This window comes from Muscardinus avellanarius (genome assembly GCF_963383645.1).
Source record: "Muscardinus avellanarius genome assembly, chromosome: 15".
Classification (NCBI taxonomy): Eukaryota; Metazoa; Chordata; class Mammalia; order Rodentia; family Gliridae; genus Muscardinus; species Muscardinus avellanarius.
The window spans coordinates 83,998,333-84,011,804 of NC_137801.1; the positions used below are offsets into that span (position 1 = coordinate 83,998,333).

General features: G+C 38.2%; 1 protein-coding gene across 1 annotated transcript in view; it reads right to left on the reverse strand.

Annotated features, from left to right (window-relative positions):
• IL1RL2 (interleukin 1 receptor like 2) overlaps positions 1-13,472 on the reverse strand; it is a gene marked incomplete at both ends in the record, with an annotated part of 38,196 nt that overhangs the window by 16,547 nt on the left and 8,177 nt on the right. The window contains 3 exon segments of the mRNA XM_080711423.1: positions 2,760-2,858; positions 6,867-6,944; positions 7,512-7,671. Coding sequence (XP_080567549.1) covers positions 2,760-2,858; positions 6,867-6,944; positions 7,512-7,671 — 337 coding nt within the window.

Here is a 13,472-nt window from a genome sequence, read left to right on the forward strand (position 1 = left end):
TGTTAACATCAAGATAATACGCGATTATCTCAGGCATGCCAAAATGGTACTGGCTTTGAAAGTTTCTTTTGTATTAGAATAAACTCTACTGAACAAGTGATAGCGACTATAGTATTTTAGATAATTTTTAATGCTAAATGGCTATCTGTAGATCATTTAAAAATAATTACATGTTTATCTTCCTCTTTAAACACTCCTACATTTTAATTTCTACACACATTGGCAGGTGTGGGGAGCAAAGCAAGATAAACGTGCCTTCTAAGTGTTTATAGAATCTACAAGAGCGTCCTCATGCAGATGATGAACACACATATATTGGTTACTATGGGCAACGGAAGTTCCTTGAAGGTTTAAAAGATTGCCTACACAGGGCGTAGGGTCTCTACACAGATTTCTTGTCCTTACCATTTGTCCTTTTATAAGCTCTGTCATTTCTCTGTCCTCCATCTGGGTTTCTTTGCATCTGGGGGGAGCAGCTTTACTGGAAACTCCATTATATCCTCTTCCAACCTCCCTGACTCTTCTACCTCTGAACCAACAATGGGGCTTACCATTCTCCTCAGTTTGTATTCTTTTAGTAAATCCATTATTTTCTACTATTATCTTTATTTTTTGCTTAGTTGCTCTTTGTTAGAGAACAAAATGGTTTCTTGTGTATTTTCATTGTTTCTACACTGCATTATGATGTGTAAAGATACAAAGTTGTTTAGAGTGAAGTGTTGGTCACATGTCACGAGTGTGATATAAAGTATTCTCACTGCCATTGTCTTCTAAATTGTCTCTAACTGTGGCTTTGGTTTAATCTCTCACCAAGAAAAGAAATAATTAGAAGATGGATTTGTTGTTAATTTTTAAAATATTTTTTAGATTTTAGTTGACAAATAATATTGTATACATGTGTGGGGGGACAATGTGACATTTTGATATATTTACAATGTGCATTATTTCGATCAAGTTAATTAACAAATGTACCACCTCACATACTTACTGAGGTTTTATTCACTGTTTTTATTTTAATTATAAATTTAGTTACAGATAGATCTGGTTTATTATATTGTGATTGTATCATCTAATGTATACAGCTTACTCTTTAGGGAGTAATTTTTATTGTCTCATTGTATTGTTGTATTCCTGAGACTTTTTGCTTTGTATATATTCGATGCACTGAACTTTGACACATATTTGGGAGGTACTATAATTCTGGGTTAGTATAAAGTTATTCAGTTTGTCACTTAATTTGGAGGGGATTGAAAGATTATTAACAGACTGAAATTACTTAACTTTTTGGTTTTGGTTTTCTGTGTTCGTTTTTTCAAATAACATCTTATTTATGCAAATATTTTAATCTTTTAATCCTACATTTTTACACACATATCTTTTGAAAATAACATCAAATTAGATTTATAAAATCCTAATTAGATTTTTGTATTTGGTTAAGTCTGAGCAGCTATCTTTGTAATGAAGACTTTGTTCAATTGGCTTTTTTCCAGAAGGTACTTGAGATCATTTATATGTAGACATGTGTATATATATTATGCACATATAATACATATTTTTTCCTAGTGACTAGCTTTACGTTTTAAAAAATAACTCGATTCTCTTTTTCTTTCTTAAATTTCTCTCTTAGATTATAAACTGACACTATGCTTTTTTTCCTTTTCTATATAAATGAGGGAATGTAGCGTGACATTTTCCCTGATCCTTTTATAATGCTCCTACTATAATCCAGAATTCCAGGTGAACTTTATTAATAATAATTTAATACTCTTTTTGCCTCTTTCAGAGATCGTTTTTCTATTCTCATTGCCTTTGCATAAGCAGATTTACAGCGATCACTTAGACCCGCGGTGCTCACTGCTAGAATTCCTCCTTTTTTTTCAGTTGGGAAACATTGTTTACTGTACTCTAGGACTTCTTAGGGCTTTACTGTAAATCTGAAGACCAGAGAAAATAGCAAATGGATTATCTGGACCTTCTAGACCAGGACTCTACCTTGGTTCTATTTTCTCTAACTGTAAAAGGTGAACAGGTCATATAAAATACTTCAACAATAATACTTGAATTAGCTGTTGTTAGTAATACATACTTAAGGTGTTCAACTTGGTGTGACCCTGTTTCAAAATAGAAAGAAAGAAAGAAAGAAAGAAAGAAAGAGAGAAAGAAAGAAAGAAAGGAAAGGAAAGAAAGAAAGAAAGAAAGAAAGAAAGAAAGAAAGAAAGAAAGAAAGAAAGGAAGGAAGGAAGAAAGGAAGGAAGGAAGGAAGGAAGAAAGAAATGGGGCTGGGGGAGTAGCTTGAAGGTAGAATGTCCCTGGGTTCAATCTCCAGTATCACATTTAAAAAATAAATGTTCGTGTTTAATTGAGGCTCCACATTTCAAAATGATTGTTTACATCTAACAAAACAGAAGATATCATTTTATATTAAAATTAAAGAAATACATTAGATAAAGAAGTAGCAAGGAATATATATGCCCTCAGAATAGGAGTAAAAGCTTTTGGGCTCCGCTTGGTACCAACAGCTCACAGGTGAGCTTAGCTGAAGAGTTGTGCGTGCAGCGGGCTCCCACTGCTAGAATCCCAATCCACGACTTCCCCAGCTTCAGGTCTCTTGGTTTTTATTTTGATGTCTCTCTTGATCAGTTCAGAAATACCCATAGCTGGAAACGAGACTGTGTGGGATTTCAAAATATTCACTAAAATATGTGGCTACAATGAGATGTGTCCTTGGTGGTCCCCGTGGCTTTGATGGCTTTACTCACCAAGTTGTACTTCAATGGAATTGTTTTTGGGATAAATTATTTTAGGAATCTTGCCTCCATTTTCAGGTCTTTCTGCTAAGAGATCATATTCACAGGAAACTGCGTTAGAATCACACACGATACGTTCACATTCCCAAGCACTTTAATGTCATGAGATGATGCACAGTATTAAAAAAAAGACCTTCGGCCGGGCGTGGTGGCGCACGCTTGTAATCCCCGCGCTTGGGAGGCGGAGACAGGAGGATCGCGCAGGTTCGAAGCCAGCTGCGCTGGCATAAGAGACACTGTTTCAGAAATATAAAATAGGTCTGGGAGTGTAGCCCGGAGGTAGAAGGGCTTCCAGGAACCCTAGTACCACCAAAAAAAAAAAAAAAAAAAAAAAAAAGACCTTCAGTAAACCCTGGTCAAGAAAAGATTAAAAACTATAGTGCAAAAAAATTACTCCATAAATGCATATTTTCTCAAAAGGAAATAATTAAATTTCTAAGAAGGAATAAAAAAATCCCTAGAAGCTGAGCTACCAAGAAAATTCACTTCAGCTATTATATATTTGGCATAAAAATAAACTCATGATAAGGTATAATAAAACTGCATTACCTAATAATCCAAATACACTCAGCAGCAGCAACTACAAGCCAAGGAGATTTTATATATATATATATATATATATATATATATATATATATATATATATATATATATATATATACTATATATATATATATATAGTGTATATATATATATATATATATATATACACTAAGGAATATATGTGTTTGTATTGTATTCCTCCTATATATCTGGGGTGGGATGTGGTTGACAAGTTGTCGTACAGAAGCTAGGAACCATACAGAAATGCATGTATGCATGTCTTTTATGATAACCACAGTATCTGTGTATTCTACAAACTACTGAAATACAGCATTGAAAAACAGAAGTTATCACCAGACAAGTCAAAGCACTGCCACCCACTAGGTCACACATGGCAAGTATTTCTAGGCAACAGCTTTTCTTTCATTCTCTTCAATAATCACCATGTCCAACAATTTTACCTCCTCACATTTCACCATCTGTGCCCCCACCTTCACTTCTAAGCCATCTATTTTCTTCTCTCTGCCCTTTTCCTAGGCAATCCCATCCATACCTGCATCTTTAGTTACCAGCTAACGGCCAGTGACTTTGAAAGTCACATCTCTAGCCCTTCCTCTAAGCCCCAGATCCACATTTACCATGGCCTGATGGGGAATGTGCCAGTATTGGAAATTTGCTTTGTGGGGAGCCATTAAGGTCTTCCCCATGTCCTTGGCCATTGTGGGGAGCCATTAAGGTCTTCCCCTTATCTTTACTAAAAAAGTACTTCTGACTGTCCTTGGCCCAGAGTCAACAAGTACGTTGTCATGCAATTAAGATTCTCTCAAACATGATTGATTGATGCTATTGTTCTGTCTGTTAGATAAGATTGGGTTTGTGTTGTACCAGGGTAATGTTTGGCTTGCCCACAAGGTATGTACTTTGTACTTGTCTTTCTTGTATTCTTGTGTAACCTGAAGCTAGAAACTGTATAAATTACCTCGAGAGAATAAACACAGGGTCCCCCAGTAGTGACCAGTGGCCCTCCCATGCTTGAATTCTTTAATCCTCACTCCTCTCTTCAGAACCCATACTTTTGCCAGCTGGCTCCAGCATTGCTTTGGTATTAATATCAAAATGTAAGAAGTAGTCAGGGCCTTGGTGCTGCGCGGACACTCAGGCAGGGAGAGGGGGGCAAGGTTCCCAGCACCAAAACTGATTAGCAAGTACACAAAAGAGTTGTAGCCCAGGGCCTTCATATTTTAAACACAAGTTTACATAATAAATAACTTCTAGCAGACAGGCTAATATCCCGCAAGGACATGGGAGGATGGCACAGGCCTTCCTTAAAGAGGGCAGATACCATGGACCCCTGACTTTGTTGGCCAAAGACTTGCACATGAGACAGGGGTGGGCCCACACCTGCATGGGTCAGGGAGAAAGCTTTTGGTTAGGCAAAATGAGAGATAGTAAATCCCATAATCAATAAAAAGGCTTGTACCAGAGATAATGGGAGGACCCACAGCTATGTCAGGTTAAGAAGACTACTGTTTAAGCAAAATGGGAGATAATGAATCTTTATAAGAACTGTTCTATATTCAAAACCTCAGTGTCTTATTTTCAAGGCACTCCACTATGTCCCTCTCTGATGTAGTGTTTTATTAATTCTGTCTACCTTTGTAATAATAAAAATTGCTTAAGCTTACAGCAGTATAGTTCTATTTTTTCTAAATTGGCTAAGAACAAGAACCCACAGACAGCTCTCCATCTTACACCGTTACATGGCTTACTCTTCATCACCTTTTGGATGTCTCAAAGGTATCTAACACTCAACCTAGTAATGACCAAATCCAAGATCTGACCCCTAAATGTTTTTCTTTTCTCCAGAGCCATCTTGTTTTTTTAAGTAGAATCACCATCCATTAAACTGTAAATGCCCAAAGGCCTAAATACCTTGACCTATTCATCCTGCAGAATTTAGCTGAGAACTAAGTTCTTCTTGGAAGCCTTCCCAGACAATTTTCTTTCCACCTCCTGTGGCTCATTGTTTTCTGTTTCCCTGGATACCTCTATAACTCTAACTTTAGTTCATGGTATTGAAATGAATAGTCTATTTGTATCTCTAGATTCACTACCACCAGGCTGGGAGTTTCTCAATAAAAGAAATAGTTGTTTCCATTTTTGAATTGTCAGAGTCAAACATAATTCTTAACCTATATCAGATCATAAATAAATATTGATTGAACCAGCATGAAATATGGATTCTTAGACACAATAATTTCTCAAAGTGTTCTTGATTTTTTCCCTTAGAAATTTCACAACTCAAAATAAATAATAAATAAATCCCCACCTGGGCATTGTGGCACATGCTTGTAATCCCAGGATTTGGGATATTGACACGGGAGGATCGTGGTTTGTGAGCAGCCTTGACGACTTAGTGTTTCAAAGTAAAGAATAGGGCTGGAGGTGTCGCTTGGAGGTAAAATGCCCCTGGGTTCCATCTCAGTACCAAAACACACACACACACACACACACACACACACACACACACACACATATACATATATATATATTTCCTCAGCCGCCCATGTAAAGCTAAAGCATTACGAAAGTCAATTATTCAGTTAATGAACAGGCCTGCCCCTGAGTGAATCTGACCATGGCCTAAGTCCTGAAATTCACCTGGGAACAAGATAAAGAAGGTTCCTCATTTCAGAAGAATAACCAGCAGCAGAAAACCCAAGAGCATGGAAATCATAAAATCAAGTGCAATTGGTTTTCTTAATTGAGGGGTCCTTTAAGAATGAAGAAAATCAAAATTGAAGGCTACCCCGAAGCATTTAAATCACATAAGTAATTTTAGCAAGGACCACTGTGGGAAGGATAAAATACAGGGAGTATCTGAACTCTGGGAATAAAGGTCTTGGGTTGCTCCTGGGCCTCTCCAGGAGGAAGCATGGAGCCACCTGTACTGAGAAGATCATTCAAGGAGTAATACCATCAAGAGTGGCTGAGCCTAAGAATGGAGTTGATTAGAAATGCAAGTATATATTTAATAATGTATATAGTATTAAAAGATTGTTAACCATTAATTTCATTATCCACTGTTAATGAACTTTTTAAATTAAAATAATCTTAAGTTTGTGTTTAAAAATAGAGCAGTATACCCCAATACTGGACATTAATGATTAACATGAAGTCCAAGCCAAAGATACATCCCTCCTTTCATTCTCTCCCTCAAGATGAGTAAATAGAGAAAACAACTTTCTACAGAAGAGTGAGCAAGAGACGACAGAGAAGAATCCCTTGCCCCGTGAGTTTAGAAGAAAACAATGCTTTCTGTATGTTGAAGACTAAGGATAAGTCCCAGACTCTGGTCATCTTTGAGGACTTTAATAAATTGATCCCTCCAAGAATTACATAAAATTATTGGCTCAAGCTAAATCATTCATTTCTACTCCTAAGATTCTGCTTTCAAATCTCCTGAGCATATGTTCAAGAGAATTGGACCTTCTGTGATGAGAACTGAAATCTCACGAACAGTAAGATATCCTAGAACCATGTCCAGAGACACTGGACTTGACAGAGCCAAAGGTCGGGGGGCCAAGGCTGGCCCTGGGCAACAAGAAGGAAGGCCAAGGGGAATAAGAGCAGTATTGATAATATTTACTGTGTGCTAAATACCTGCACTTTGCCAGGCACCCCTGCAGCTATCCTATGTAGATGATCTCATTTAAGTTTCATAAATCAACCAAAAGTTTTGCGTATGGTGCTTTTTCAGACGGGAAGTCTAAGCAGCCCACTCTCTTTTGCCTCACTCTTCCTATCCTCTGATCTCACAGTGACGTGTTTGAGAGCCTTCAGGAAAGTCAACCTCAAGATCACTGCTGCTTGGCTAGACATGGTGGTACATGCCTGTAATCCCAATGCTTGGGAGGCTGAGACAGTAGGATCATAGGTTCGAGACCAGTCTCAGAAACTTAGTGAGACTCAGCAACCTAGCAAGACCCCATTTTTCAAAATAAAAGGGGGGGGGGCTGGGGTTGTAGCTCAAAGAGAGAATGCTCCTGGATTCAATTCCTAGTGCAAAAAAAAAAAAAAGCACAGCTGCCCCAAACCCAAAGCCAGACTACTCACACAAAGCAAAGAGACCGACCAGGCAATGGATGTGGATATACTTACTGACGCTTAGGTTGATGCTATTTACAACTGTGTACTCCCTTCCCAGGTAGGTCAGCCTGACTGCGCAGGCATAGTCCCCTCTGTCCTCTGCCAAGACATTGCTCACCAAAAGCCTCCTTCCTGTAGGCATGAACCGCTTCCCTGAAATCTCTTTACAGCCCTGAACACCAAAAGACAAAACAAAACGGAAAGCAAAATGAAAAATCAACGAATATTTGTATTTGGTAGTACTAGTTACACTCCTAGTCAGCAACAGCCTATGGACTGTGGGGGGTTGATAGATCTGTGTGTTCTCTAGATCCAAGATTATTTACAGTCACACTAGAGATACAAGAATGGATAGATAGATGATAGGTGAGATAGATTGTATATAGATAGATGATAGAATCGATGGATGGATGCATAGATGCATGAATGATCTAATGGTTTGAGAAATAGATATCTATCTAGGTAGCTAGATGGTGATGAAGATAGATAGATAGATAGATAGATAGATAGATAGATAGATAGATAGATGAATGGATGAACATAATAGATGTATTGGTAGATAGTTGGATGGATAATGGAGAGGTAATTGATAGATGATTAGATAATTGATAGGCAGATAGATGATAGATATATAGATAGATAGATAGATAGATAGATAGATAGATAGATAGATAAAAAAGGAGTGCAGGAAACCCTTGCTCAGCCTGTTTATGCATGTACAAATGAGTCACTCTGTATACATCATCTGTAATCTGTATATTTGCATCTCTCTGCACCCAACTCTGTAAGATTTGACAAAGTATTTTCCCAACTAAAATGAGTGATGTAAACCTAAACTCTAACAGGAGACACAAAGAGAAATACTTGTGTAGGCTGGAAAGAAGACTTGATGGAGGAGGAGTGAAGATGGGTCATAAAGAATTTCTGGCAGGAAGACCACAGATAGGAACATCCTCCTGACAAGGATCACTTCTTCCAGTGGCCTTCCCAGAAAAGTGTAAATAAGCCCTCACATGGTGAAATTCAATACACAATGCCAGGACAATTATTTGTGTATTTACAATGTCTGGCATGACTTCCTAAAAGTCTTATATTATTTCCCTATAAAAACCTTACATGGAAAAACAAGTTATCATTAGACAACTGCTCATTATTTAAAAGGGAATTGACAATTAAGAGTCAAATAGATGAAGGCATCACACCCTGATAATATGACATTTCATTCTTCAAGGCACAAATGAAATCGGATTCCATCAATTTCAACAACCTCTTCCTGGGTGGTCTTCACTAAATTGCTCTTGGATAGGCATAATCTCTGGACCACCCATTCTACATGTCTCCCTAGTTGAACAGTCCTCCTTCTGACTGACTTATTTTTCCTTTCAAGACGTAAATATTTAACCATATTAACATCTGGCCTTGCTAGTGAGGGCTTCTCTGTTTCTTTAAAGTTACTTTGACTGCCCCTATTCTGATCCACCGAAGTCTCATTTCAGGGTGTAAACTCTACTAGGTTTCATTTTTATTTTAGAATTTGAAGTGATGCTTCACTAGCAAGATTTAAAGTTTAAATATGAATAAAATTAACTGCCAATATTTGAACACCTTTTATGTTTCATACACCAAGAATGACACTCCTGACCCAGCATGTACAATGTTTCAGAGACACAAAACAACCCATAGCATTCTGGCTAAGCTATACTGGGTATAAAAGACTGCTGGAGATAAAACTAGGGAGACAGTCAGGAACGCCATCACAGAAAGTCATGAGAAGGAGATGAACATCTGTAACTTTAGGGGCAAAAAAATAAGATGAGCAGATTTGCTTTTGAAAAGGATGCTTCTGGTTGCTTGATGGGAAAGGACTAAAATAGGGCAATTCTAAAGGCCAGTAAGCAATTTTGTAATTTCCACAAACTACAGTGAAGGAGAGCATGAGAAAAGACAGAAGAATCGAGGAACCAAAAAACAACAACTCAAAGCATCTTCAATCCAGAGAACTTAGTGGCAAATTAGGATATGGAGGGAGGACAGCACTTCTCCGGTCCCAGCGAGGGTGTACAAAGGTGTTGTTAGGTAGGAGAGAAAATGCAAAGAAAAACAAACACAAAAAATGACCATATTGGAGGTAATATAAAAAGTGGTTGTTTCCCTGGTGACTACTTTGAGTGGTGGGGATGGTAACGTCTAAGTAGCACTTGGCAGCTGGACAAAGGTATCTGGAAGGTTGGGAGAAAGATCAGGATAGGGAGACTTGAGAGACACCTGCGTATGGATGGCTGTACCCATCATCTATTTGAACAAAAGCTAAGATGATGTCACTGGAATCAAGGGAAAGTCCAAATCGTAAGACCCAAAGATAGAGAATGAGGATCCAGTGATGAGTACTAAGAAAGGGCCAGGCCAAAAAAAAAAAAAGAAGAAGAAGAAGGGAGAAACACAGTAAGTCTCGAAAGAAATGAGAAGGGAGTTCCCCATCTTCTGGGAGTGCCCACAACTGGAGAACCAAAACTAACCCCAGCAAGCACAGATACAGCACAGTGGTAGGGACAGAAAACCATTGTGCTGGGGACTAATTTGGGATAAAAAAGTAAAAAAATTAAAAACCCACCGAAAATATTCCCACGTTTCCAGATTAATACATTTCTTCATCCAGGGAAATGGGTATCTAAATACCCAAATGTAATGGCTTTGATTTAGAATGTCCCCCTATCCCTTATGGAAACAAAGTAGCAATGTTGGAAGTTGGGCTTGGTTGTTAAGGAGGGGTCTCCGGGAGTATGGCCTTAGAGATTATATATTCTTCCTCCTCCTCTTGACGTGAGAACAGAGCTGTGATCAGTCTATTATTATTATTATTATTATTATTATTATTATTATTATTATTGTAGTGAGAATGTTGATGGAGACAGGGATCAAAGCAAGTAAAAAACACACTGGAAACATTTCTACTTTTCCAAGCGTATACACTTCATCATCTATATGAACAGGTGTTTAAATAACTGAGCCTTCTCCTCCCAAACCCTTCCAATTTCAAGAACCTCTCACGTTTCAATTCTTCCTGGACTTTGTCATTATTCAGAACTACTGAAATAGACTTCCTCTAGAATTAAGGTCAACTTCCTGATAATTTGGTTTTTTACATCTCCTATTTCTTCAGGCTGAGAGTAAAGGCTGAAGGGCTGCCTGGCCACCCTTCACACGATAGGAACTAAGGAAGCTGAGAGGTGGCTAAAACCCACAGGATTTCTGGCTATGTAATTTGCCTTCTTTTTTTTCTTCCTTCCTTTTTTCTCCCTTTCATTTGTCCTTTCTATTTTTACTTCTTTGTGCTACTAGGGATTTAACTCAGGGGTGCTCTGCCTCTCAGCTACATCCCTAGCTCTTTTTATTTATTTTTATTTTGAAATAGGGTCTAAGTTGTCAAGGTCTTGCTAAGTTGCTGAAGATGGCCTTGAAGGTGTAACCCTTTGGTCTCAGCCTCCCAAGTACTGAAATTGCAGACATGGGCCCACCATGTATATGCAAAGTTCTTTTGTCCATCTTACTGCCCCTTCTCTTTTAAAAGCTTCCCTTGCCTTGGAGTTCACCAAAGATAGAGATCTGAAATAAGAAAGCTTCCTCTATCTTCCCTCAGAGCTGGCTTTAAATAAAACCGATTTTCCTTCCAGTTCAACTCCTCGTATTTGTGGAACAGGCGAGCAGTAGATCCATACCTCCTGCCCTGCATGGTAATAGTTCCACCTGATAATACTACCACAGCTAAAAAATTCTTAAAATCAAGTAGACTATTTTCTGATTATGATTCTCTTTATGATTATGATATCCCATCTCTTTCATTCCTTTACCTTAATAAATACTATCTAATACTTACTTAATAAGTGCTTATTGAGCACCTGTGATGAACTAAATGCTTAGCAGATAGATGACTCATTTGATCTTCAAAACAATGCTAGGAGGCCCTACCTCTCAGTTTGGATTTAGTTACAGAAAACAAAAACTATCTTAGCCATTGAATGCAGAGAAGTATTCAAGATAGGATATTAGGTGCTTTACAAAAGTCTATGAGAGTATTCAGGTAGCGGGACATAGATGAGGACCGGCTGGCCATGTTTAGCATTAGTCTTCATAGGATGGATAGTGAGCGTCCCTCACCACATCTGTAATAGCTTTCTATCAGAACTTTCTATCCGCCCATCCCACTTTTCTGCCTAACTTGAACCAGTCCACTTGGCTCCTCTGTGTTCTCCTATTTACCAGTTTTCTTCAGGCATCTTCTTCTTGCCTACCCATCCAGGACTCTTGAAGCCATTGCCTAGTCACTCTCCTGCCAACAGTTCAACTCTATATTCTTTCGTCTTTCTACCATATTGACCCTACAGCACCTCCGTCCTGAGCTGAACATCCCCCTCTCCTACACGCCTACAACCAGGAGCTCACATAAACATGGGTCTTGGTACCACCACAAGTTTATGGTCTTCACCTTAGAGATGCACTGCACTCCCCACCCCTGCCCCACCTATTCATCTGCATTGCTCTTCTAAATTTTTCATATAGCATCTACTTACAATTAACAGAGAAAACAGGGGCTCAGACATGAGTTCCCCCACTTAATCTTCTCCTTTTCTCTCATTTTATCAGTTCCGCCTCATATATTCTCTTAAATGAACCCCACTTCTTAACTGAAGTTTTAAAATTGTTTAAATGATGGATATTCCACCACTTGTGGGAAAGTTACTTAAAAAAAAAAAAGACATTTGCAGCCGGGCGTGGTGGCGCACGCTTGTCATCCCCGCGCTTGGGAGGCGGAGACAGGAGGATGGCGCAGGTTCGAAGCCAGCTGCTCTGGCTTAAGAGACCCTGTTTCCAAGTAAAAATATAAAAAATAGGTCTGGGAGTGTAGTCCAGAGGTAGAAGGTCTTCCAGAAACCCCAGTACCACCACCACCACCAAAAAAAAAAAAAAAAATTTGTAAATGAGGCAACTCTTACAGAATTGCCTAGTCAAAAAGGAAATCACAATTGAAAAGTATCTTGGATGATTAGAATATATCAAAACTTGTAGAATGCAACTAAAACTCAGCTTAAGGAAAAATTAAAACTTTAAATATACATACTAGAAAACAAGAAAGGCTTATAATTAATGATAGAGGATTCTGTCTCATAAAGTGAATAAAATCAGAGCAAATTAAAAATAAAAAATTAGATGGAGGGGGAAATATAGAGGAGAGTCGAAATTAATGAAACAGAGAACAAACTAATGGAAGACAGGACTAACAAAACCTAAAGATGGCACCTTAAAAGCACTAATACAACTGATAGATTCTTGGCAAGAGTAATCAACAAAAGGGGGGGAGAGAGAGAGAGAGACTGAGAGAAGAATAGCCATGACACTGGGGCGAAATAAAAATGTCATGACAAATCCCACAAACATTAAATAGATAATAAGAGTATATCCTAATAGCTAATAGATAAACAAGAATTTTTAAATAGGCATAACATGCTAAATCTGCTGGAAGAAGAAATGGAAAATAAAGGGTTTTTTTTTATACATACTGGGGATTGAAGTCAGGGGCATTCTACCTCTGAGCTATATCCCCAGCCCTACTTTATAGTTTTTTATTTTAAAAGAAGGCCTTGAAAAGTTGCTGAGGCTGGACTGTAACCTGCGATCCTCCTGTTTCAGTCTCCCAACTACTGGGATTACAGGTGTGGTACCACCATGCTCAGAGAATAGTTCTTTAACCTTCATATATACTGAATATGTCATTTAAAACTTTCTCTCAAAGAAAGCTGCAACACCAAATGGCTTTACTGCTAAATTCTAAAACCATATAAAGAGGGAAAAATAATATTAAGTGTTTATATTAAAAATTAAGATTCATCTGGGTGTGGTGGTACATGTTTGCAATCCCAGTACTTGGGAGACTGAGACAGGAGGATTGCAGGTTTGTGGCCAGCCTCAGCTAGTTAG